General features: G+C 44.4%; 3 protein-coding genes across 3 annotated transcripts in view; 1 reads left to right on the top strand and 2 right to left on the bottom strand.

Annotated features, from left to right (window-relative positions):
- The window catches only part of LRRC57 (leucine rich repeat containing 57), a 73525-nt gene extending 63220 nt beyond the window's left edge, over window positions 1-10305 (bottom strand). The window contains exon 1 of the mRNA XM_073609760.1: window positions 9991-10305. The gene's annotated coding sequence lies outside the window, so the exon portion shown is untranslated. The remainder of the gene's footprint in view (window positions 1-9990) is intronic.
- Window positions 10306-10340: 35 nt separating this feature from the next.
- Window positions 10341-26518, top strand: part of HAUS2 (HAUS augmin like complex subunit 2) — a 28376-nt gene continuing 12198 nt past the window's right edge. The window contains exons 1-4 of the mRNA XM_073609761.1: window positions 10341-10525; window positions 13790-13882; window positions 17081-17150; window positions 17971-18103. Coding sequence (XP_073465862.1) covers window positions 10439-10525; window positions 13790-13882; window positions 17081-17150; window positions 17971-18103 — 383 coding nt within the window. The 5' untranslated portion in view covers window positions 10341-10438. The remainder of the gene's footprint in view (window positions 10526-13789; window positions 13883-17080; window positions 17151-17970; window positions 18104-26518) is intronic.
- Window positions 13894-26518, bottom strand: part of HEATR4 (HEAT repeat containing 4) — a 74144-nt gene continuing 61519 nt past the window's right edge. The window contains exon 19 of the mRNA XM_073609758.1: window positions 13894-14038. Coding sequence (XP_073465859.1) covers window positions 14015-14038 — 24 coding nt within the window. The 3' untranslated portion in view covers window positions 13894-14014. The remainder of the gene's footprint in view (window positions 14039-26518) is intronic.

The following is a 26518-nucleotide window of genomic DNA, read 5'->3' as shown; positions in this document are numbered from 1 at the left end:
CTCTTGGGTCCAGTCCTATCCACTCAGGTTAATGCTAGGAAGTCGGCCTCCAGGCTCATCTATTACAGAATCTGGAAGGCATATGTTTCCTGGTGTGAATCCAGGGGGTGGCATCCTAGAAGGTATGCCATTAGCAGGATTCTTGCCTTTCTTCAATTAGGCATAGAAATGAGGCTTGCCTTGAGCACTATCAAGGGCCAGATTACGGCCTTGTCTGTATTTTTTTCAAAGACCGCTTGCCTCTCATTCCCTGATCCGGGCCTTTGATCAAGGGTCACTACGTTTGAATCCTCCAGTTAAGCCTCCCCTGTGCCCGTGGGATTTAAAATTTGGTTTTGTTCGTTTTACAGAAACAACCTTCTGAACCATTGCACCATGCTCCTTTGGTTCTTTTGACAAAGAAATTGTTTTTTCTTGTAGCCATATCCTCAGCCAGGAGGGTATCGGAATTAGCAGCTCTTTTATGTAAGGAGCCATATTTGATTTTTCACAAAGACAGGGTGGGTGTTGCGTCCTCACCCGACCTTTTTGCCTAAAGTGGTTTCAGGATTCCATCTAAATCAAGATGTGGTCCTAACGTCCTTTTTTCCAGTTCTGCAGTCCGCAGAGAAGTTGTTACACTCTTTACATGTTGTAAGAGCAGTCAAAATCTATCTGCAGGCAATGGCTCAGATACGAAAGACTGATTGTCTATTTATACTGCCAGAAGGCCCCAAAAAGGGCCAGGCAGTGTCAAAGTCCACTCTCTCTAGATGGATTCGACAGGTTATTATTCAGGCTTATGGTTTGAAGAAGAAAGTTCCTCCTTTTCAGGTTAAAGCGCACTCGACTAGAGCAGTTAGTGTTCTTGGGCAGTGCATCACCAGGCCTCTATGGCTCAGATCTGCAAGGCTTCAACTTGGTCTTCGGTCCATACATTCACTAGATTCTATCAGGTGGATGTAAGAGGGCACAAGGATGCCACCTTCGGGCGCAGTGTGCTGCAGGCAGCAGTAAAGGTCCTCCCGTCCGATGGCGGTCTGTGTTTCTGATCTGTCTCCCTCCCCTCAAGTTTGGGCATTGCTCTGGGACATCCCACTTAGTAATTATCAAAGGCTCTGTGTCCCATGATGTATGAACAAGAAAATAGGATTTTTAAAACAGCTTACCTGTAAAATCCTTTTCTTGGGAGTACATCACGGGACACAGAGCTCCCGACCCTCTTCGGGATTATACGTTGGGATACTTATTGCTTTGCTACAAAACTGAAGTACTCTCCATATGGGAGGGGTTATACAGGAGAGGAACTCGCCTTGTAATTAGGGTTGCCAGGGTCCAATCACCTGATGGTAACTAACGACTGAGTAATTATCAAAGGCTCTGTGTCCCGTGATATACTCCCAAGAAAAGGATTTTACAGGTAAGCGGTTTTAAAAATCCTATTATCCATCACAAGCCTGCAATTAGCTGATATTTATGCACATGCTTTATTAAAGCTGAACCTTAAGCAAACAGCGAAATAAACAGCAGAAACCCATATATGTGATAATGCAAGATACTGACCGAAAGATTTGTAATTCTTTTAGGCTGATTTTGTGATCCAGTTATACCAACGAGGCAGCACAGCCAGGTCTTTGACCTCACTTTTTTCCACACTGCAGTTAAGCAGTACTGCTTGGTCAATGACCCAGTATAGGTTTTTATTGGAAAATGAAGCAGCAGCAGCAGCTCACTAATAAGGCCATAGCCTTCTATCAGAAAGATCCCAGTATTAAACTGACAGCATGGTGCTATGCAGTAAGGCCTCACTGGCTCGGGATACCGACCCCAAAGCCTTCAATCCACCAAATTAAACTATGAGATTTAGATTCAGAATACTTTATTAATCACAAAGGGAAATTACTACATTAGATAAGTTACCAAATTATTTATTAAAATGTATAGAAAAAAAAAAAAAAAAAAAGGAAGAAGAGAAGAGAGTTAAAGCGAAACTTCAGCCATAACAACTTGATAAAAAATAATGTTCTTTAGCAAGGAACATACATTCCACGTTAATAATTATGCTACCAAAACTAGTGTGTGCTGTAAATTGCCTCCAGCATTGTTACTGTTTCTTGCTGGAGGCTGCCCTTTTGCTGAATCCCAGAGCCCCTGAATAGCAGTAAATCATAAAGTGAAAAAAAAACCCATCGATTTAACGGTTTAAAAAAACATTTACATTCCTGGACTGACGGGATTCCTAACCATCACATTTGCTTGCGTCCTCAACCAAACTGTCAAACCATCAAATGGCTAATGCCATAACTGTTTAGATGTGCAGCACCATAGCCAGTGTCATTAGTACAGTGACAGTGCATATTTTTTAGCACTGATCACTGTATTCCTGTCACTGGTTCCTGCAAAGTGTCAAAAGTGGCAGTTAGTGTGCGATTGCTGATCACCGCCATTACTAGTAAAAAAAAAAAAAAAAAAAAAAAAATTTTTTTTTTAAATAAACATCCATAAATATATACCATAGTTAGTAGATGCTATAACGTTTGTATAAGCCATCATTTGGATTTTTTTTACCAAAAATATGTAGCAGAATACATATTGGCCTAAAATTTATGAAAAAAATTTGATTTAAAAAAAAAAAAAAAATAATAATAATTTAATTGGATATGTTTTATAGCAGAAAGTAAAAAAAAAAAAAAAAATAAGGTGGATGGTGGGTAACGTCAGAAGGGAGTTATTGGGTGTTTAAGATACAATGATCCATACCCTGCAAGTGTTGAGAATAAGGAAAGTGAAAAATACTGCGCAAATATCAATATATAATGACAGCTGCTACACAAAATGTGACCAAAATTTAAACAAAAACTATAAAGAAATGTAGCGCTAACATGATGTATGCTCTGTGGAAAGTGCAAAAAAAGAAAAGCAATTATGGGAAATTAACCCAAATTAGGACCATCAGTCCCAAAGTAAAAAGTCCAAAGTGTGTGCACAAAGAGCAAAGTCCAAGAAAACACGTGAAAATGGTAGGTGAATTTTCTATCATGCAGAAGGACTAAGTGCGACTTCACCAGTGATGGATCCAAGGAATGAAAATGATGAGGTACTCTTAGCGGATAAGGTGGACCTAAATGTCAACGACACTAGGTCAGTCAGGCTTAGATGATCGAATCAATGGCTCCCTCCGATGGAAATGGAAGTCTGGGTCTCCACAGATGTCACCGAACAGCCTCATGGAGCTCTACAGGACTGGAAGTAGAGCGGACCCAGGGAAACACACCACAGCAACTCTCCCCGAAATAAAAGTGTATATGAAAGAAGAGAGGGGGGGCATATGCCCCTGTTGATGTCCCTATTGGACAAAACGCGTCGGGTTATGCTATCTGCTCCCTACATTGCTTTTACTATTGTGATCACTTTTTATATTTCATTAGTTTTAATAAACCTACATTATTGATCTATACTATTGGAGCCCCCCCACCCTCTCTTCTTTCATATACACTTATTTCGGGGAGAGTTGCTGTGATGCGTTTCCCTGGATACGCTCTACTTCCAGTCCTGTAGAGCTCCATGAGGCTGTTCGGTGACATCTGTGGAGACCCAGACTTCCATTTCCAACGGAGGGAGCCATTGATTCGATCATCTAAGCCTGACTGACCTAGTGTTGTTGACATCTAGGTCCACATTATCCGGTAAGAGTACCTCCTCATTTTCATTCCTTGGATCCATCACTGGTGAAGTCGCATTTAGTCGTTCTGCATGATAGAAGATTCACCTACCATTTTCACGTGTTTTCTTGGACTTTGCCTTTTATGCACACACTTTGGACTTTTTACTTTGGGACTGATGGCCCTAAGTGTTGAGAATATTCAAAGTTGTTGACAACCGTTTTCTACAAGACTAGTAAGTCCATAAGTATGTACACTTTTTTTTGGTAGATATGGGTATTTGCCATTAACTATTTCAGTTAGTCTGTGAAAAGCGGTTTGTTTTTATCAGAAACTTTTCTTTGTGATACACTTCTGTTGTAGCTTATTTGTATAGTCAAACATTGATTAGATAAAATTACTTGATTAAAAAAAAGGAAGAAGGAAAGTAAAAAATAAATATATATATATTTTTTTTGAACATGGTCGGTCTTTTTTTGTTTATAGTGCAAAAAAAAAAAAAAAAAAAAAAAAACGCAGAGGTGATCTAATAAAAGCTCTATTTGTGGGGAAAACAAAAATGACATATTATTTGGGTACAGTGTTGCATGACTGCACAATTGTCAGTTAAAGTAACGCAGTGCCGTATAGCAAAAAATGGCCAGGGCATGAAAAGGGGGGGGGGGGGGGGATCATCCAGAGGTCAAGTGGTTAACAAAAAAAAAAAAAAGTCAGCCACACATATGAACTGATCTGCATTCTTTAGAGGATAGGCAAGTATTCAAAAGCTTGCTTTATACATGAAAAACCCTCTATGGTTGGCTAAAAGTAGTTCCTGCATACCTGGACATCTATGCACACCCAGGTATTTACTGTACACAACTGCACAGAGCGGTCATGGTGCATTATGGGATTTCGGCTGTGCAGATGTCATTAGGGGCAGTAAGAACAGCTGATTACAAGCTGATGACTAAGAAGCTTTTCCTTGTATGAGAGACAATTAATCCTTGAGTGCTGCATGTTATATTCCATTATTATAGGATAAATATTTTAGGTGTTCCAGGAAACCCATTAGCATTCTGGACAAGAATCTGCTTTTATTAACCTATTCACGAAACCAGTGCATGCAACCAGATCATCAATTAGAGCCCTTCCACACTGGCGGCGTTTTAGCAGCACTTTACTGCTATTTTTGCGGCGCTTATCGGCGCCGCAAAAATCTCTGGCTTTCACACTGGGATTGCAGATGACGCTTTTTTCAGGCGCTATTTGTAGCACTAAAGCACCTGAAAAATGCCTCCAGTGTGAAAAGGGGTCTTAAAGTGATTAGGAGAAATGATACTAAAATGACCGACCATCAAACAGAGCAGATTAATAATAAGGATTAGTGAGTGCAACAATGATCTGATCTGCATCAGTGTCTACAGAAATACACCACTATTAAAGAAGTATAAAACCCAAAAACAAAAATGTAATATATTGCTGCTTATCAGTTCTTAGTTGTGGTGGCAGCATTCGTTTTCTTTTTTAGGCTTTTTCACTTTATTTTCACCTGGTGATCTGGCCAGTAACACGCCTCTTGTCTTTTGGTGTCTCCGCTCTGGATAGAGGTGCAATGGGGACCCCCTCAGATAGCAGCATTGTCAGTATGAGGAGAGGGTAGTGATAGATGCACTAGTAGATTTAAATGGACTTGTCTAGTGAATTAAACCTGAACTGCAGCTAACGCTTTTAAACGTGGAAATAAGGCCTAAAGGAGGAGCAGGTTTATTTACACAGGGCGTACTATACCGCATGCATGTTTACACACACAGGGACACAGAAGTGTTTCATGCATCCCCATCCAGGCAGTTCCAATGTCTACTGGGACACAGCTGTGTGTCCCAAAAAGACATCTGTGTGGGTGTGTGTCCCCAAATTCACACTGTGTTCGGGGAAATGTACCCACACAGATGCTGTGCAGCCACTGTGTTGCAATAGACATCAATGGGACTGCCTGCAAGGAACACCTGTGCGGGTAAACACAGGTATAGTACGCCCTGTGTGAATGAAGTCTTAGGCTAAGTTTTCCACTATTGTGATCCCAAAGTCGTGCGACTTGGTGTGCAACTTTGATGTTACTGAGTGCAGCTTTCATCCAACTTTACAGTCTCTGGATCAAAGTTGCACCAAAAGTCACATCAAAGTAGTGCAGGAATCTTGTCAAAGTCACTGCAACTTTAAGGTCGCATAGATGGGAACAGGTGCCATTGAAATCAATGGGCTGTGACTAGTCACGCGACTGTGTCCAAAGTCGCATGACAACTCGCACTAGTGGAAACGAAGCCTTACAGCCAAGGATGCTGCCAACCTCTCCATTTCAGCTGCATTTGCTATGATGCTGCACTTGTGATCAGTTATGACACCAGACATTTGATGAATTGACAGTTTGGTTGAGAGCACAAAGAACTGTGACAGTTATTCAAGGTGTGCCTGGAATGTAATGGTTTTGGGGAATCATTAAAGTGGTTGTAAACCTCAGTCATGAAATCTGAACAAAGCAGGGTCTATATTTATCATAAGTGTATTTTAAATTATAGAAACAGAATATCAACCAAAAATAAATACAGAAAAAAACACCTGATACAAAGGCTAGAAAATTAAGTTGCAGTTCAGTGAGTAAAATAGGTATTTGATCCCCAAGCAAAACATGACTTAGTTCTTGGTGGAGTAACCCTGGTTGGCAAGTGCAGAGGTAAGATGTTTCTTGTAGTTGGTTACCAGGTTTGCACAAATCTCTGGAGGGATTTTGGTCCACAATTCTTTACAGATCTTCTCTAAATCCTTAAGGTTTCTTGCACTTGGCAACTCGAAGTTTCAGCTCCCTCCGTAAATTTTCTATAGGATTAATGTCTGGAGTCTGGCTAGGCTACTCCATGACCTTAATGTGCTTCTTCTTGAGCCACTCCTTTGTTGCCTTAGCAATATGTTTTGGGTCATTGCCATGCTGGAAGACCCATCCACAACCCATCTTCAGTGTTCTGGCTGAGGGAAGAAGGTTCTCAGCCAAGATTTACAATACATGGCCCTGTCCATTGGCTCCCCCAATGCGGCAAAGTGGGCCTGTACCATTAGCCGATAAACAGCCCCAAAGCATAATGTTTCAACCTCTGTGCTTGACTGTAGGGATTGTGATCTTTGGGTCATAGTCAGCATTTTTCTTCCTTCAAACACGGCGAGTCAAGTAAAGAGTTCAATTTTGGTCTCATTTGACCACAGCACTTTCTCCCAATCCTTCTCTGAATCATTTAGATGTTCACAGACCTGTACATGTGCATTCTTGAGGAGGGGGGCCTTGCGAGCACTGCAAGATTTTAATCCATGGCAGTGTATTTTGTTACCAATGGTTTGTTTGGTGATTGTGGTCCCAACTGCCTTGAGATCATTCACAAGCTCCTCCTGTGTAGTTCTGGGCTGATCCCTCACTTTTCTCATGATCACCCTTACCCATGAGGCAAAACCTTGCATGGAGCTCCAGACCGAGGGAGATCGATGGTTATTCTGTATTTCTTCCATTTGTGAAAAGTTGGTCCAACAGTTGTCTCCTTCTCACCAAGCTTCTTGTTGATGGTCTTGTAGTCCATTCCAGCCTTGTGCAGGTCTACAATCTTGTCCCTGTCATCCTTTGACAGCTCTTTGGTCTTGCCCATGATAGTGAAGTTTGAATGGAAGAAAGATTCTGTGGACAGGTGTCTTTTATACACATAACAAGTTGTCGTTAGGAGCAGCTTCTTAAATTGACAGGACTAATCTGTGTACCACATGAGCACATACTGTAGCCAGAATTATTGTTTGTTGATGGGGAATCAAATACTTATTTTACTCACTGAACTGAAGCTTCAAAATTACAGTATTTGTTTTACGTGTTTTTTCTGGATTTTTGGTTTCCTCCAATCAGCTTTCACACACTAACTGCAGCTCTCCGCCCCCTCCTCTGTGATACTAACAGATGGAGAAGAATTTTATCATTATTCTGCCCCTTTGAATGGGTGTAGGGAGAAGAAGACTGCAGATAAACAAGTAAAGCCTCGTACACACGGTACAATTATTGGACAACCGAGCGTCTGATTTTTGTCAAAAGGGCGTGTGCCAGGATCTTGTCTTGCATACCAACGTTACACAAATTGTCGTGCCACAATCATGAACGTAGTGACGTACTACAAGGAATTTCAGCTCTTGAGCGATACCCTTTGGGCCTCCTCTGCTAATTTTGCGTTTGGTGAGCATTGATTCCGAGCATGCGTGTTTGTACTTTTGACTTGTGTGACGGATTTGTGTACTGACCATCTGAAAATGTGACGTGGAGCTGTCGTTTGACAAAAATTTACTAGCCTGTCAGCCAACATTTGTTGACCGAAAATTGGAAAAAAAATTGTTGAAAGGAGCGTACTAACGGTAAGAACTTCGGACAACAGCCTGTCAAACGACAATCCCCTTCTGATTTTTGTACCGTGTGTACAAGGCTTAAGACTTATGTAGGAGGATTTGTTTCAGCCCTGTGTATCATCTGAGGCTGTTCACTTCACTGGGTATATGTGAGGTTTTACATCCACTTTAAATGTATTGGTTTAGTTCCACTTTAACCATTTTTTTTCCTTTTGGGGTAAAGGTTTTATATAAATGAACAAAAGCTGACCATTGTAAGCACCCTTGTCAATGGTAAAAGGTTTGTCTCAACCCTCTAACTGGCACTTTTGCTAGACAGCTTGGTCTGATAACGGAAGTTGAAAATAACAGACTTACAGGGAAAAAAAAAAAAAAACTCATAAGTAGGCGGGCGAGTGATTTAAAGCAGAACTAAAGTTCCATTGTAAGCAACAGACAACAGGTAATTTCTTATTGCAGAAGGGACATGAACTGTCGCTTCTGCAAAAAAATGCCCCTACCTACCTACTCACCGTCTTCTGAACTGCTGATGCCGTACCAGTCTCTGAGTGCCAGGATGACAGGCTCCTGCGCATGCACATGAGTGATGTCATCTCCTGCTAGCCAATGAAGAGGCCCGAAGACCGGCACTAAGAAGAAGATGCCAGGTCTAGTGAGGGATCGCTGGACATGTAAGTATTAACACCTTTAGTTCCACTTTGAAGGATAAGTGCACTTTCAGACAAAGTTAATTTATTTCTTTTGCTCCTTTGCTAGAAAATTACTTAGAACCCCCAAACACACACACACATATATATATATATTTTAGTAGACACCATAGAGAATAAAATGGTGGTTGTTGCAATATTTTTTTATGTCACACTGTAATTGCGCAGTGCAATTTTTTTGGAAAAAATTACTTTAATGAATAAAATAAAAAAAAAAAAAAACACAACACTAATCAGTAAAGTTAGCCCTTTTTTTTTTCTCTCTTTTTTCTTTTGTATAATGTGAAATATTTTACGTTGCAAGAATCGTGATCTTTTTATTCTAAACAAAAAAATTGTGATTCTCATTTTGGCCAGAATTGTGCAGCTCTACCGGACATGGATCTTAATTTGTCTGTTTCCTGCTGAATCAACCAAATTTCAGACCATGTATGGCAGGCGTAAGACTTTCAGAACTGGATGTAAACAATCACAGGAGGCCAGATAGAGGTAAGTACATATCAGTGGAGGGGGGAGGGTGGCAATGGTTAGGTCAGGGTAAAGGGAGAAAAAGGATAAGGACACTTCTTTAACCCCTTCCTGTCACCTTGGACTGAACACTAGGAGGTGGGACGGACTTCTCGATCTCCGTTGCTGGGATTGGCTATCACATTATCAGAAGCTCATCCTCCAAATCATAGAGTGTCTGTGACAGCGCGGTCACCTGGGTGATAGAGCTCAGTGAGCGCTCTCTCAGTACAGAAATCTCGGCCGCTGTTTCGTCAATAATGGCGACCCATCACATTTGGCTATGGAGCGCGCATGCACGACGCCGCCATATGCATTCCAACGCTGTTGTAAGACACCACTTTGCCACAGGGCCGCTCGCCACACTTCAGGCAAGGCATCGCTTCACTCGGCATAATTATATTCTAACTCTATGTCCACTTGGATGGCAGAGCTTGAACCTGGACTCAGGGGCGTGGCCACAAAATTCTGCGCACGCGCAGATCACCACCGTGTTGGAACACATATGGCGGCATCACGCATGCGCAGTCCAGCGGGTAGCCAAATGTGCAGTGTGTGAGCTACAACTCGCCACCCCCACCACCGCACATATATGTGTCACATGATCAGCAACAGGTTAAAGGAGAACTCCAAGAAAAGTAAGAGACAGACAGGGAGAGGGGTCACTACATGAGCCTCCCATATCATAGTACAGGATGACTGGAGGACTCCTATACAATGTCACTACTCACCTGTGGAGGGGTCTCAGAGTGTGGGGTGCCCTCTGATGGAGGAATGCAGTACTGCAGATGAGGGGAGCACTCCACCACCAGATTAGGGATCCTCAGCGGGGAAGAAGCTCGGAGAAGGGCGGGTGACACGTAGCTATACCGGTCTGAGCGGCCACCATACACACAGGACTACACCGAGTACCCAGTAAAAGTATAGCGGTCTATGACGTGAGCTGCCCGGCTGCCCGCTCCACACTGGGAGCGCCGAGTAACTATAACTCCACACACAGCTACTTCCGGCAACAACTCCTCCCCACGCCCTCCTCCAGCCGGCTCCGCCAATCACAACATGGCGCCGGTACGGCGCGCCGAGAGGGACACTTCCAGCCTCGCTCTGTGATTGGTCCTCCGCCCAGTGAGCGCTGGGTTTGTCTCCCGGGTGTACTTTCTACATTGGAGGTGACACACGATGGCGGCCAATCCGTGGTGTCCAGTGCAGGCCACTGCGGCGTCTTCTCTGATAGAGAGGTGTCTGGGAGCCGGAGTGCTGACACAGGTACTCACACCCCCTGACATGGGCTACAGCTACACTCATCCACATATCATTCGTGTCAGGGGGGGGGGAATAGTGCCCCATCATTGGTGCCAGTGGGAGGAATAGTGCCCCATCATTGGTGTCAGTGGGAGGAATAGTGCCCCATCATTGGTGTCAGTGGGAGGAATAGTGCCCATCATTGGTGTCAGTGGGAGGAATAATGTCCCATCTTTGGTGTCAGTGGGAGGAGTAATGCCCCACCATTGGTGTCAGTGGGGGGAATAGTGCCCCATCATTAGTGTCAGTGGGAGGAATAGTGCCCCATCATTAGTGTCAGTGGGAGGAATAGTGCCCCATCATTACTGTCAGTGGAAGGAATAGTGCCCATCATTGGTGTCAGTGGGAGGAATAGTGCCCATTATTGGTGTCAGTGGGAGGAATAGTGCCCATTATTGGTGTCAGTGGGAGGAATAGTGCCCATCATTGGTGTCAGTGGGAGGAATAGTGCCCCATCATTGGTGTCAGTGGGAAGAATAGTGCCCCATCATTGGTGTCAGTGGGGGGAATAGTGCCCATCATTGGTGTCAGTGGGAGGAATAATGCCCCACCATTGGTGTCAGTGGGGGGAATAGTGCCCCATCATTAGTGTCAGTGGGAGGAATAGTGCCCCATCATTAGTGTCAGTGGGAGGAATAATGTCCCATCTTTGGTTTCAGTGGGAGGAATAATACCCCATCATTAGTGTCAGTGGGAGGAATAGTGCCCCACCATTGGTGTCGGTGGGGGGAATAGTGCCCCATCATTAGTGTCAGTGGGAGGAATAGTGCCCCATCTTTGGTGCCAGTGGAAGGAATAGTGCCCCATCATTGGTGACAGTGGAAGGAATAGTGCCCCATCTTTGGTGCCAGTGGGGGGAATAGTGCCCCATCATTGGTGACAGTGGAAGGAATAGTGCCCCATCATTGGTGACAGTGGAAGGAATAGTGTCCATCATTGGTGTCAGTGGGAGGAATAATGCCCGTAATGTGCTTCTTCTTGAGACACTCCTTTGCTGCCTTGCCTTTGTTTTGGGCCATTGTCATGCTGGAAGACCCATCCATGACCCATCTTCAGTGTTCTGGCTGAGGGAAGAAGGTTCTCATCCAAGATTTTACAATATATGGCCCTGTCCATTGGCTCCATCAATGCGGAAAAGTCGGCCTGTATCTTAAGCAGAGAAACAGCCCCAAAGTACAATGTTTCCACCTCCGTGCTTGACTGTAGGGATGGTGTTCTTAGGGTCATAGTCAGCATTTTTCTTCCTCCAAACACGGCAAGTGCCCTTCTTCAAGAAGGAACATGTACAGTCATGTCAATGAACATCTAAATACTTTGGAGAAGGATTGGGAGAAAGTGCTGTGGTCAGATGAGACCAAAATTGAGCTCTTTGGTATTAACTCGACTCACCGTGTTTGGAGGTAGAAAATTGCTGACTATGACCCTAAGAACACAATCCCTACAGTCAAGCACGGAGGTGGAAACATTATACTTTGGGGCTGTTTCTCTGCTAAATGTAGAGACTGACTTTGCCACATGGATGGGGCCATGTATTGAAAAATCTTGGATGAGAACCTTCTCCCCTCAGCCAGAACACTGAAGATGGGTCATGGATGGGTCTTCCAGCATGACAATGACCCAAAACATATCACCAAGGCAACAAAGGAGTGGCTCAAGAAGAAGCCCATTAAGGTCATGGAGTGGCCTAGTCTGTCCCCAGACCTTAATCCTATAGAAAACATATGGTGGAAGCTGAAACTTCGAGTTTCCAAGCGACAGCCAAGAAACCTTATGGATTTAGAGAAGATCTGTAAAGAAGAGAGGACCAAAATCCCTCCTGAGATGTGTGCAAACCTGGTCACCAACTACAGGAAACATCTTACCTCTGTGCTTGCCAACAAGGGTTTCTCCACCAAGTACTAAGTCATGTTTTGCTTGGGGATCAAATACTTATTTTACTCACTGAACTGCAACTTAATTTATAGCATTTGTTTTATGTGCTTTTTCTGGTTTTTTGGTTGATATTCTGTCTCTATCATTTAAAATACACCTATGATAAAAATGATAGACCCTTCATTTCTGTGTAAGTGGGCAAACTTACAAAATCTGCAGGGGGTTAAATAATTATTTCCCCCACTGTAGCAGTGCTCAGGGTGGGCCATGTCTGGGCTGGGAAGGTGTCATGTATGTGACTGTTTCCCACACAGGGCTCGTGGTTACCAGGACACCAGTGGGCACTGACTTCCACGCAACCAATGTCTTGTCCCTGGCTCCATTCATCTGTCATCTGGGGAATTCCCCAGCCAATGTCTAAATGGAAATAAATAAGCTCACAGTGTGCATTAGACGCGGCAAGTTAGATAGAGCCCACCTCATTTCCTGGCTTGAGGACATCCAGCACCATCTAGCTCCTTCTTCCCAGCTTTACTGTCCCTGGCCTGCTCCTTTCATGCATTGGATTTCAGCTCTTTCAGTTAGGGAAAGCTCAGCATCACACACAGATATTACCCGGGGTGATCTGCATGCAAATGTAGCCTGCTTAGAAACACTCACTTCTTCAGACTGACACCCATGAAGGCATTTTCATATTTATATAACCCCACCCAAAGCCCCGTACACATGTCGGATAACATTGACTGGTTCAATAGAAACCGGCCGACATTCAGCCCGGGTGCATGGCACCCGGTCCAATAGAAGCCAGCCATTTGGCAAACTTCTGTCAGATGAGCATGCTGGAAAACCAGCAGCTGACTGGCTCCCAATCAGGGCTGACCGGATTGTTTTGGCAAGGGGGGGGGGGGTCCTTGTTAGAACACAATAGCACAGCAGGGGGGATCACTGTACTAACATTGGATAGTTAGTACAGCGGCTCTGACTAGAGCTGTCAGTCCCCCCCCGTCCCCCCCCCCCCCCCCCCCCGTTCAACCCATTGGGTTGAAACCTTGAAGGTCTACAGGTGAAGAGTTCAGTCCAAGAGAGACTGAACCTGTCTGGACAACCACAAGAAATCAGTTAGGTAAGGGTAAAAATCTGAAAAAAAAAAATCATATCATTTTATATTCCCTTTAAACATTTCTCACATTCACATTATTGGAGGCAGAAAGTTATACATGTGGATTTGCAACACTTTTCTTCATGCTTGTGTTGTATGCTTGTTACCGATCAATGATAAGGAGTGTCTTTAGTGGATGAGGACTGATTTTAATGCTGTGTTAGTATAACCTTGTATATTATAAACTCCTTTTCTAGGATGTCCTGGACCACGCACGGGAGGAGACTTCATTCTTCAGTCGTGTAGATGAGCTGGAGAGGATTTCTTCACTCAAGGCTGAGATTAGAGAGGTGAAATCCTGTTTGCCATTTATCCGGTGTTCATCTGTTTGTTCTGTTCAGTCATTAAAGTATATCAAAAAATGAAATGTACTAAAGCTTACCAGTCCTTGGATGTGTTGGCAGCATTAGTTTTCTTTGTTGTCAGGCTTTGTGTCCTTTGTGAACCTGCCAGTAACACAATTCTTGTCAATGGCTGATGCTTACTCACTGTACTGTGTGTATGGAGGGGTAGTGTTGTCTACCTAAGACAGGAAATGTAGGACTACAGGACATCTCCCCCTCGTATCTCCTACATAACATGGGGGGACAATTTCTAGCCCACAGTGGGAACAGGGAACATTGTAACTGATAACACTAAGCAGAGAGCACAGGAGGTTTTTGGCTCACATGATTTCTGTCAGGATCAACAGGTATTTTAATTGAACAGATATAACAAAACACTTTCAATGTTGTATTTAACAGACTAAAATGGAACAAATAAACATTCAATTATGGGGTTTATACAGTGCATCCAGAAAGTATTCACAGCACTTCACTTTTTCCACATTTTGTTATGTTCACAGCCTTATTCCAAAATGGATTAAATTAATTATTTTCCTCAAGATTCTACAAACAATACCCCATAATGACAATGTGAAAGAAGTTTGTTTGAAATCTTTGCAAATTTATTAAATATAAAAAAACAAAAAAAATCACATGTACATAAGTATTCACAGCCTTTGCTCAATACTTTGACACACATTTGGCACCAATTACAGCCTCAAGTCTTTTCGAGTATGATGCTACAAACTTGGCACACCGATTTTGGGGCAGTTTCTCCCATTCTCCTTTGCAGGACCTTTCAGGCTCCATCAGTTCGGATGGGGAGCGTCTGTGCACAGCCATTTTCAGATCTCCCCAGAGATGTTCAATCGGGTTCAAGTCTGGGCTCTGGCTGGGCCACTCAAGGACATTCACAGTTGTTCTGTAGCCACTCCTTTGTTATCTTGGCTGTGTGCTTAGGGTCCTTGTCCTGTTGGAAGATGAACCTTCGTCCCAGTCTGAGGTCCAGATTGCTCTGGAACAGGTTTTCTTCAAGGATGTCTCTGTACATTGCTGCATTCATCTTTCCCTCGATCCTGACTAGTCTCCCAGTTCCTGCCGCTGAAAAACATCCCCACAGCATGATGCTGCCACCACCATACTGTAGGGATGGTATTGGCCAGGTGATGAGCGGTGCCTGGTTTGCTCCAGACATGCTTGCCATTCAGGCCAAAGAACTCAATCTTTGTTTCATCAGACAAGAGAATTGTGTTTGTCATGGTCTAAGAGTCCTTCAGGTGCCTTATGGCAAACTCCAGGCGGGCTATCATGTGCCCTTTACTGAGGAGTAGCTTCCGTCTGGCCAATCTACCATACAGGCCTGATTGGTGGAATGCTGCAGAGATGGTTGTTCTTCTGGAAAGTTTTCCTCTCTCCACAGAGAAACGCTGGCGCTCTGCCAGAGTCACCATTGGGTTCTTGGTCACCTCCCTGACTAAGTCCCTTCTCCCTCGAATGCTCAGTTTGGCCTGGCAGCCCGCTCTAGGAAGAGTCTGGGTGGTTCCAAACTTCTTCTGTTTACGGATATGGAGGCCACAGTGCTCAATGGGACCTTCAATGCTGCAGAAATGTTTCTTTACCCTTCCCCAGATCTGGGCCTCAATACATCAAATGATCCGTGCAAACCAATTGTGAGTGTCATAGCCTCATAGCCTGTAAATACCGTATTTATCGGCGTATAATACGCACCCCAATTTAGGAGGGAATTTTAAGGAAAAAAAAACTTTTAGGAGGGAAGTTGAAGGGAAAAAAACTTACATTTAAATGCCCATCATTGCAGCCTTCTCAGTGCAGCCTTGCCCCAGTGCAGCCTTGTCAGTGCAGCCTTGTCAGTGCAGCCTTCCCCAGTGCAGCCTTCCCCAGTGCAGCCTTCCCCAGTGCAGCCTTCCCCAGTGCAGCCTTCCCCAGTGCAGCCTTCCCCAGTGCAGCCTTCCCCAGTGCAGCCTTCCCCAGTGCAGCCTTCGTCAGTGCAGCCTTGTCAGTGAAGCCTTCCCCAGTGGAGCCTTGTCAGTGCAGCCTTCCCCAGTGGAGCCTTGTCAGTGCAGCCTTCCCCAGTGGAGCCTTGTCAGTGCAGCCTTCCCCAGTGCAGCCTTGTCAGTGCAGCCTTCCCCAGTGCAGCCTTGTCAGTGCAGCCTTCCCCAGTGCAGCCTTCCCCAGTGCAGCCTTCCCCAGTGCAGCCTTCCCCAGTGCAGCCTTCGTCAGTGGAGCCTTGTCAGTGCAGCCTTCCCCAGTGCAGCCTTGCCCCAGTGCAGCATTCGATCCTCTATCCCTGCCATCCAGGGCTTCAAAATCGAGACCGCGATTTGAAAATGGCGCCGCCGGCGCCGAAATACACAGAGCCGGTCCTCGGCTCTTCTTGGCGGCTCTCGTTCACTTTCAGCTCCACTCGTAGTCCCGAGCGGAGCTATCCGAATCTATCATGACTCTCTGCTGGACTTATAGTCTCAGTGAGAACAGAGTCATATTCTCATCCTCTCACTTTGCTGACCTAAAAAGGACTTGTTACAAGCTAAAACATAATGCATTCAATATGCTTTCTTTGAGTAAACTAAAGCCGTCTGGGCCTCATGCACAGACGGCTTTAATATAAAACCCTGGCATTCTCTGCCCAGGGAGATGCAGGTAGTGCATACAGCTGGCCATAGAAGTGAATGGCTGTAGATGGGCATGCTAGGGTTTAATTCAAACTTTTTGTGCATCAATGTAAACACACTAAACACACTTTATCCCCCCTCCATAGAAATTCTGCATTTGGGGAATATGTCATACGCAGATTTAATCCTCAAGCCGTCCATGTTCATGAGGCCCTAAAGTGACCCTGTCACATGCCAATTATGATAAACATCTGAAATTAAAGTACCCACATAAGCCTACATTAGGGTGCATTTGCAAATCCTTTACCTTGCTGTGATGGAAAGAGACCTTCTGTGTTTTATCACCTGTGACTTCTGGTAGTGTCAAAGGCAATATCAGAGGCTCTGATCCTGCGTGTATATTGCTGAGCCTTTTTTTCAATAAATAGATAACTGGATGTATGGAATGGTTTTTTATGTATGTTTGCCTGGAGATTGGCTTCACTTTGTGTATAAATCTATAATGTCTCATTGTTTTCTATCTGCCTAACAGAAGAGTCTAGAGCTAGAATTGCTGAAGCTTCAGAAAGAGACTGCTGACATCGCTCATCCCTTTTTCCTCAGTAAGTTATCAGGTTGCTGTGATGGTCTTTTGCATTGTATTTGCCATTCATTGTTTTAAACTGCCCATACATCTGTAAACCAGGCCTCCAAGTATGTCTCCTTCTTGGCTATGCAGCTCCATTTGCAAAAATATAGCAAATAGTCCTGTACACAGCTACGAGCTCCAATAATTTCTTCATGTTCGGGCAAACAGCTAAAGACTTTGAGTCTACTAATGCATTTCAGCTGCGAAAGACCTAATGATAACTTTCAGTCCCTGCTGAAACATTTTTTAGACTTGCTTTTAGCAGTTTGCCTTAACGTTAACAAATTACTGATATTCAAGGCTGTATTCAGGGCAGGGTTGGTTGCTATATCTTTGGATTTGAGGGTAGATGGAGGCCCTTCTTTGCACTGGCATTTTTTTATGGAGTAAATAGATTAGTGAATAAACTGTCAATTATCAATTTGTAACAGATTTGGGCATTTGTGGCCAAATTTTACAGTTATAGGTGGTCACCAACCACCAGGGTAGTTTTTGAAATGGTGGCAATGAGTTGCACAAATTCGCCAAGATCTCTCGGTGGGCATCTTATCATCTTGGGTGAACAATATCTGATTGAATAACTAGTAGACCAAAAAAATATAGTTTGACTAATAACAACCCAGCAAATACACTCCATCTTTTTGACAACCAAATGTGGAACCACATCTGCACCAAAATAGAATTAAAGAGCATTTGTGTTATTGGCAATGGGAAACATTCTTGGCTATGGCCAAAAATCCTATTTGCTCAAGGTTCCTCCAGCACTTACATTCCGTTGTATTTGGAAATCCTAGGTCAGAAATGTGAGGCCCTGCAAACACTAAACAGCCACTTGGAGGCAGTTTTGCGAGAGAAACGTAGTCTGAGACAAAGGCTGGCTAAACCACTATGCCAGGAAAACCTGCCCATTGAAGCATCATACCACAGGTAATGTACCACCAGCATTATAATGAAGGCACAATTTTCAGACCTACCTCCAATGCCCCCATATTGTTTCTTCCATTTGCCTGTATTTTACACTCCACCCCAAAAAACAAATGGTGCGTTATATGTACTATATGAAACAACTACTAATAGCTTTTACTTCTACATGTATAAAAGTATTCTCACCTGTCTAGATATGAAGATATTTGGAAGGCAAAATATTATATATTACATTTCAGCTTTAAAGTGTATATAGATACAAATTATGTATTTATTTTTCATTTTGAATAGGGTAAGGATAGGCTGAAAACCATGTTGTTGTTTTTTTGTTTTTTTTGTTTGTTTTTTATTTATTTATTTTTTTATTTCCTGACCTGTTCAGGAGTGTTACCTTATATTAGATTGTTGTCACCTGAACAGGTATCACCATTGTAAGGTTTTTCCTCACCACCTGTTATAGTGAGAAATATAAAATATTGAATTTCTCATAATTTTTATGCTGATGACAAAGGTCACCAGAACAAATAGAGGGGGTGAATCTCCCCAGTGGTGACCCAGACAGCAGTAAAAATACAGTTTATTGGGCATAGATGCATATTATCTTTTTTGATATTCTAATAAAAACCTATGTGTGGAACATTATTGTTATTAAAACCCCTTCTATATCGTGACGCCCCCACCTTCAGTGCGCTGTCCTGGAATGTCCGGGGGCTCAATTCTAAATGTAAGAGAGCGGTACTCTTCAAGTACCTCAAATTGCACTCCCCGCATATAGTAATTTTACAGGAAACGCACCTTATGGGCAGCAAACTACTGCCGCTGAAAAAGCCATGGATCCAGAGAGCCTTCCATGCTTCCTATTCCACATATGCCAGAGGGGTCACAATCCTGATTAGTAAATCCTTCCCATGTGTGATGGAACATGTTCACACTGACCCCCGGGGTAAATATGTACTAATAGTGTTCACTGTCTGGGGTGTCCGGTATATTGTAGTAGGTGTATACATCCCCCCTCCTTTTTCCTCCTCCACCTTATACACCATTCTAGGGAAAATCACTCCATACTGCCCTGCTAGACTGTTATTAATGGGTGATTTCAACGCCATTCTGGCCCCGGACCTGGACAGACCTACCCCCCCCAAACAATTCTCTACTGACTTGCTCTCATGGGCAGAGGCGCTAGGTGTATCTGAGGTGTGGAGATGGAAACATCCCACGACCAGAGCATACTCCTGTTTCTCCAATACACATAAAACTTCCTCCCGCATCGATCTCGCCTTTGCCAACCCGACTATGCTGACAGATGTACTTGATGCCTCATACTTGCCCAGCGGACTCTCAGATCACTGCCCCCTACTCCTTACCGTTCGCTCCCCGTCCTCCCGTTCCTCCTCCCTTTGGCGCCTGGGGACCCATTGGATCTCTCATGCTGACCTGGCAGACACCATTCCACCACGCTTAGTGGAATACTGGGATCTTAATACGGGATCCTCCCCCACAGCGGTGACCTGGGATGCCTTTAAGGCTTTTACCAGAGGGCAATACATTTCTTCTATTGCTGGGATCCGGAGAGAACAAGCGGCTACCACTACTGCCCTACAGACCACTGCGCAATCCCAATCAGACATCTATGCAGCTGACCCCACTGACGCACACTTTGACTCCCTCAATGCAGCTAAACGTGAGCTACACCTCCACCTCACCGAAGTTACCAGACTTGACCTTTACCGCAACAAAAAACGTTTTTTTGAACAAGGAGACCGCAACGGTCGCCTTCTGGCGATGCTGGCACAACATGACAGACCCCTGATGGTGATCTCTAGTGTGGTGTCCCCTTCGGGAGGGTCGGCCTCTTCCCTACCAGACATACTTGAAGCCTTCCGTCAGTACTACAGCTCTCTCTATACTTCAGTGCTACCATCGGACTTCCAGTCGCGGGACCTCACACCTTGGCTGGACCCCTTGGCACTTGGCTGGTTGTCTGATGGGGAGAGAGAATCCCTAGTGAGGCCGATTACCCCGGAGGAGGTACTGAAAGCGATTAGGTCCTTTCCCGCGGGAAAGTCTCCGGGCCCAGATGGACTACCTATTGAGTTCTACAAAACTCATGGGGACCTATTGGCCCCCAAATTGGCCCAGCTCTATTCCCAATGTTTGACTGATGGTGCCCTCCCAGCTTCCATGGGCCATGCCCATGTCATTCTCATCCATAAAGTGTCTACAGACCCCACATCCTGTGCCGCCTACAGACCAATCGCCCTACTTAATACAGACTTCAAGATCCTCACCAAATTACTAACCACGAGACTACAGCCCCTACTACCATCTATCATTGAGACTGACCAGACTGGTTTCATGGCCAATAGAGCGACAGACGTTAACTTGAGGCGTCTGTTCACCAACATACACGCACAACATCTCAATGAAGGATCTAGAGTGGTGGCCTCCCTGGACATTGAAAAGGCCTTCGACACGGTCGAGTGGCCTTTTCTCTGGGAGGTCCTCCGCAGGATGGGGTTCCCCCTGATCTTCATTGAATGGATGAAGGTCCTCTACCGTGACCCCACCTCGGCTATTAAGCTGGGAGGGGGCCTGTCACAGTCCTTCCATCTATCCAGGGGCACGCGGCAGGGCTGCCCTCTCTCTCTCCGGCCTTATTTGCCATCGCGATGGAGCCACTTGCGGAGGCCCTTCGCACCTCTCCTCACATTAGGGGACTGCGGGTTGGCTGGCTGGAGGAGAGGGTCGCCCTGTATGCGGATGACCTCCTACTCTTCCTCAATGACGCGGGTCCATCACTCGAGGGAGCCCTACAGGTCCTCAACTCCTTCTCCTCTGTCACGGGCCTCAGGGTTAACTGCACAAAATCTCTCCTGTTCCCCGTGGATCCTGCAGCCCGTGACACAGCTCCCACGGACATCACTCTACATTGGGTCGAGAATTTTAAATACTTAGGGGTGGTGGTCTCCAGGCAGGCTTCTGAGTTCTTACCCCTCAACTTGTCCCCGGTGGTTCAGGAGACTCGGCAACGGCTGAAGGCGTGGGAATCGTTGCCTCTTTCACTGTTGGGAAGCATTAATTTGTTTAAAATGAAAATACTCCCCAAATTTACATACTTATTTCGCCACTCTCCACAGTGGATTCCTAAATCCTTTTTCATACGACTACATCGCCTCCTCGCCTCTTTCCTATGGGGGTCCCAATCCCCCAGATACAGCTGGTCAACACTGATACGCCCGACCTCCCAAGGTGGCTTGGCGTGTCCGGATCTATACAAGTACTATCTGGCCGCCCAGCTAGTAACAGCTGCTTGGTGGCTCAATCCAGACACCTCCAACCCAGCTACCCAGGTCGAGACAGCAGTGCTGGGATCCCTAGAGGCGCTCAAATTTTTGCTTTTTTGAGGCCCTCGAGCCCCTTATCCACTGACGCCCTCCGTGCGCACCACACTGCGTGCATGGGGGGCAGGTCTCAAATTAGAAAAATACCCTCAACAGGCAATCTCACCCAATGCTCCCCTTTGGATAAACCCAACCCTAAGATCTAAATGGTCCAATGACATCCCCAATTTTGACAACGATGACTGGGATGACATATGGGATTTCCCATTTAGCTCCCTGGTCTCTCTGAGAGATCGCCTGATCCAATTCAGGATAGTCCATCGGGCATATTTTACCCCTCTCAGACTACACAAAATGAACCCCGACTCCCCTCTCGGATGTTGGAGATGTGGTGGGACTCCTGGGGACTTCACCCACATCTTCTGGACCTGTCCGGCAATTGTCGGATACTGGAGGAAGATATTGGACTTTATCACACAAATCACCTCTGTGCCACTGCAACCATCAATGTCAATCTGCATACTAGGCCTGGTAGAACAACTAATTCCTACGGTGGCGGGACGCACACTGGTGGGATTGCTCCTGTTCTATGCCCGTAAAGCTATAGCCCTTAGTTGGCGCAAACCAACCCCCCCTCCTCTCTCCCTGTGGAAACAATTAATTAACAATAGCTTACCTCTGTATAAAGACACATATGACAACAGAGGCTGCCCCAACAAATATAGCAAAGTCTGGTCTAAGTGGCTGGCAGATCCCTCCACCGCTTCAGAGGCCTCTCAGTAGACCCCAATCACAAAGTAGCTCCCAAGCAGGTGCCAGGTGTACACAATAATCTACAATATGCTATTTTACCATGTACAACTGCACATAGCACCACCTCATGACCCAGTAAACTGTACCGCTATGACTGATTTCATAATATATTTTTCATGAATAAGGTGACAGCGTGATTCCTGCAAGGATCACATAGACATCATATTAGATCAATGTATGTTTAACTGTTTGTTCTCTTTATCTGTTTTTGTTTCTCTTTTTAAAAACCAATAAAAAGATTTTGAAAAAAAAAAACCCTTCTATATAATAACCTGTTTTATGAAAATGACATCCAGTCATGTGAAAAAGTAAGTACACCCTACAGATAGAGGTGATACAGTGCATCCGGAAAGTATTCACTTGCGCTTCACTTTTTCCACATTTGTTATGTTACAGCCTTATTCCAAAATGGATTAAATTCATTATTTTCCTCAAAATTTTACACCCCATATTGACAACGTGAAAGAAGTTTGTTTGAAATATTTGTAAATAAATTAAACATAAAAAATGACAAAATCACTTGTATATAGAAAAAACTGGGGATATTTATTATAGCAAAAAGTACAAAATATTGTTTTTTTTTTTGTTGTTTTTTTTTAAATTGTGGCTCTTTTTTCGTTTATAGCGCAAAAAATAAAACCTGCAGAGGCTATCAAATACCACCAAAAGAAAGCTCTATTTGTGGGAAAAAAAGGACGTAAATTTTGTTTGGGTGCAACGTCACACGACCGCGCAATTGTCCATTAAAATGACGCAGTGCCGAATCGCAAAAAGTGCTCTGGTCAGGAAGGGAGTAAATTCTTCCGGGGCTGAAGTGGTTAAATGATAGAGACAAAATATCAACCAAACATCCAGAAAAAACTCATGATACAAATGTTGTAAATTGAGTTGCAGTTCAGTGAGTAAAATAAGTATTTGATCCCCATGCAAAACATGACTTGGTACTTTGGTGAAGAAACCCTTGTTGGCAAGCATAGAGGTAAGACGTTTCTTGTAGTTGGTGACCAGGTTTGCACTCATCTCAGGAGAGATTTTGGTCCACTCTTTACAGATCTCTAAATCCTTAAGGTTTCTTGGCTGTCTCTTAGCAACTCAAAGTTTCAGCTCCCTCCATAAATTTTCTATATTATTAAAGTGGTTGTAAACACACAAAAAAAAAACCTGCAAGACAAAGATCGAAGCCCCCTGCAGCAGTCCCAGTACACAACTCTGGCCGGCGACATTGCTCCCGAAGTTACTTCCGGGTATCACGGGCTCTGGCGCTGTGATTGGCCAGAGCCGCGATGACGTCACTCCCGCGTATGCGCACGGGAGCCGCCAGTAATGGCACACTAGCTAAAGCAATGACACGAACGTGCCATTACTTCAGTGTGCATGTGATACAGGGGATATCTCCTAAACCATGCATTTTCTGAGTAGCTACAGGTAAGCCTTATTATAGGCTTACCTGTAGTGAAACGTGGATTGTAAGGGTTTACAACCACTTTAAGGTCTGGGGACCGACTAGGCCACTCCATGACCTTAATGTGCTTCTTCTTGAGCCACTCCTATGTTGCCTTAGCGGTATGTTTTAGGTCACTGTCATGCTGGAAGACCCATCCACAACCCATCTTCAGTGTTCTGGCTGAGGGAAGAAGGTTCTCATCCAAGATTTTATAATACATGGCCCCATCCATTGGCCCCTCAATGCGGCAAGGTCGGCCTGTACCTTTTAGCAGAGAAACAGCCCCAAAGCATAATGTTTCCACCTCCGTGCTTGACTGTAGGGATGGTGGTCTTAGGGTCATAGTCAGCATTTTTCTTCCTCCAACCATGGCGAGTTAAGTTAATGCCAAAGAGCTCAATTTTGGTCTCATCTGACCACAGAACTTTCTCCCAATCCTTCTCTGAATCATTTAGATGTTCATTGGCAAACTTCAGACAGGCCTGTACATGTGCTTTCTTGAGGAGGGGGACTTTGTGGGCGCTGCAAAATTTAAATCCATGGCAATGTATTGTGTTACCAATGGTTAGTTTGGTGATTGTGGTGCCAACGGCCTTGAGATCATTCACAAGCTCTTCCTGTGTAGTTCTGGGGTGATCCCTCACTTTTCTCATGATCATATTTACCCTATGAGGCAAAATCTTGCATGGAGCTCCAGACCGAGGGCGATTGATGGTTATTTTGTATTTCTTCTTGCAAATAATCACTCCAACAATTGTCTCCTCCTCACCAAGCTTCTTGCTGATGGTCTTGTAGCCGATTCCAGTCTTGTGGCGTTCTACAATCTTGTCCCTGATGTTCTTTGACAGCTCTTTAATCTTGCCCATGATGGTGAGCTTTGAATGGAAGAAAGGTTCTATTGACAGGTGTCTTTTATATACATAACAAATTTTCGTTAGGAGCACCTTCTTAAAGGATATGTAAAGGTTCCTTTTAAAAAATACCATAAAAAAAATAAATAAATAAATAAAAACTGTCATACTTACTTTCTTGGCCCTGATCCTCCTCTTCTGGGGTCCCTCAGCGGCGCTCCTGACTCCTCCTCTTCTCGAGTGTCCCATTGGAGAGCCACTCTCCCTCAGGGCACTCGTCCGGGCACTTGTCCTGCTGCTGCATCCATTGACACAGACAGCAGAACTCGACAACGACCCGCCCCCCGGCTCCCACGGCATTGGATTTGATTGACAGCAGCAGGAGCCAACTGCTATCAATCTATCCAATCAGGCCAGAGATACTGGTTGGAGCTGGTGTGCTCATCCCCATCGCTGGAAAGACCGGTTTCAGGTAAGTAAAAGGGGAGCTGCTGCATCACAGGAGGTTTTTCACCTTAATGAATAGAATGCATTAAGGTGAAAAACCTTAAAAAGGTGAAAAACCTTTAAATTAACAAGACTAATCTGTGTACCACATGAGCACATACTGTAGCCAGTCTGTGGGAGCCAGACTTATTGTTGGTTGGTGGGGGATAAAATACTTATTTTACTCACTGAACAGCAACTCAATTTATAACATACAATATCTCACAAAAGTGAGTACACCCCTCACATTTTTGTAAATATTTTATTATATCTTTCCATGTGACATCACTGAAGAAATTACACTTTGCTACAATGTAAAGTAGTGAGTGTACAGCTTGTATAACAGTGTAAATTTGCTGTCCGCCTCAAAATAACTAGACACACAGCCATTAATGTCTAAACCACTGGTAACAAAAGTGAGCACACCCCTAAGTGAAAATGTCCAAATTGGGCCCAATTAGCCATTTTCCCTCCCTGGTGTCATGTGACTCGTTAGTGTTACAACGTCTCAGGACTGAATGGGGAGCAGGTGTGTTAAATTTGGTGTTATCGCTATCACTCTCTCATATTGGTCACTGGAAGTTCAACATGGCACCTCATGGCAAACAACTCTCTGAGGATCTGAAAAAAAATAATTGTTGCTTTACATAAAGATGGCCTAGGCTATAAGAAGATTGCCAAGACCCTGAAACTGAGCTGCAGCACGGTGGTCAAGACCATACAGCGGTTTAACAGGACAGGGTCCACTCAGAACAGCCTCGCCATGGTCGACCAAAGAGTGCACATGCTCAGCGTCATATCCAGAGGTTGTCTTTGGGAAATAGATGTATGAGTGCTGCCAGCATTGCTGCAGAGGTTGAAGGGGTGGGGGGTCAGTCTGTCAGTGCTCAGACCATACATTCACAGAATTTTACCAGATAGATATCAAAGCCACGAAGGTTACTGCTTTGGCCGCAGTATGTTTTGGGCGGCACAAGGAGCCCTTCTCAGGTGGCAGTTTCTGTGATTGCGTCTCCCTCCCCTCAAGGGCATTGCTTTAGGACATCCCATATAGCCATTATTATAGTTGCTCTATGTCCCATGATGTACGATAAAGAAATTAGGATTTTTTCATCATACTTACCTGTAAAATTCTTTTCTTGGCGTACATAATGGGACACAAAGGTCCCTCCCATCTTTTTTGGGATATTCATTGCTTTGCTACAAAACTGAGGACCTTTCTGTGTAGGAGGGGTTAAATAAGGGTGGACTTCCTGTTTGACTATCTGCCAGTGTCCATCCACCAGTAGGTGGCTTATAGTCATTATAGTATAGTCATTATTATGGTCGCTCTGTGTCCCGTAATGTACTCCAATAAAAGGATTTTACAGGTGAGTATGACAGAAAAATCCTAATTCTCTGGTCTGATGAAAGAAAAATTGAACTTTTTGGCCTGAATGTTAATTAGGGGTGAGTGGCGCTACCTTACCAGGGTACCTTAATT

This window comes from Aquarana catesbeiana, linkage group LG13 (assembly GCF_042186555.1).
Source record: "Aquarana catesbeiana isolate 2022-GZ linkage group LG13, ASM4218655v1, whole genome shotgun sequence".
Lineage (NCBI taxonomy): Eukaryota > Metazoa > Chordata > Amphibia > Anura > Ranidae > Aquarana > Aquarana catesbeiana.
Note: the sequence above shows the minus strand (reverse complement) of the source record. Positions and strands in the feature narration are given on the sequence as shown.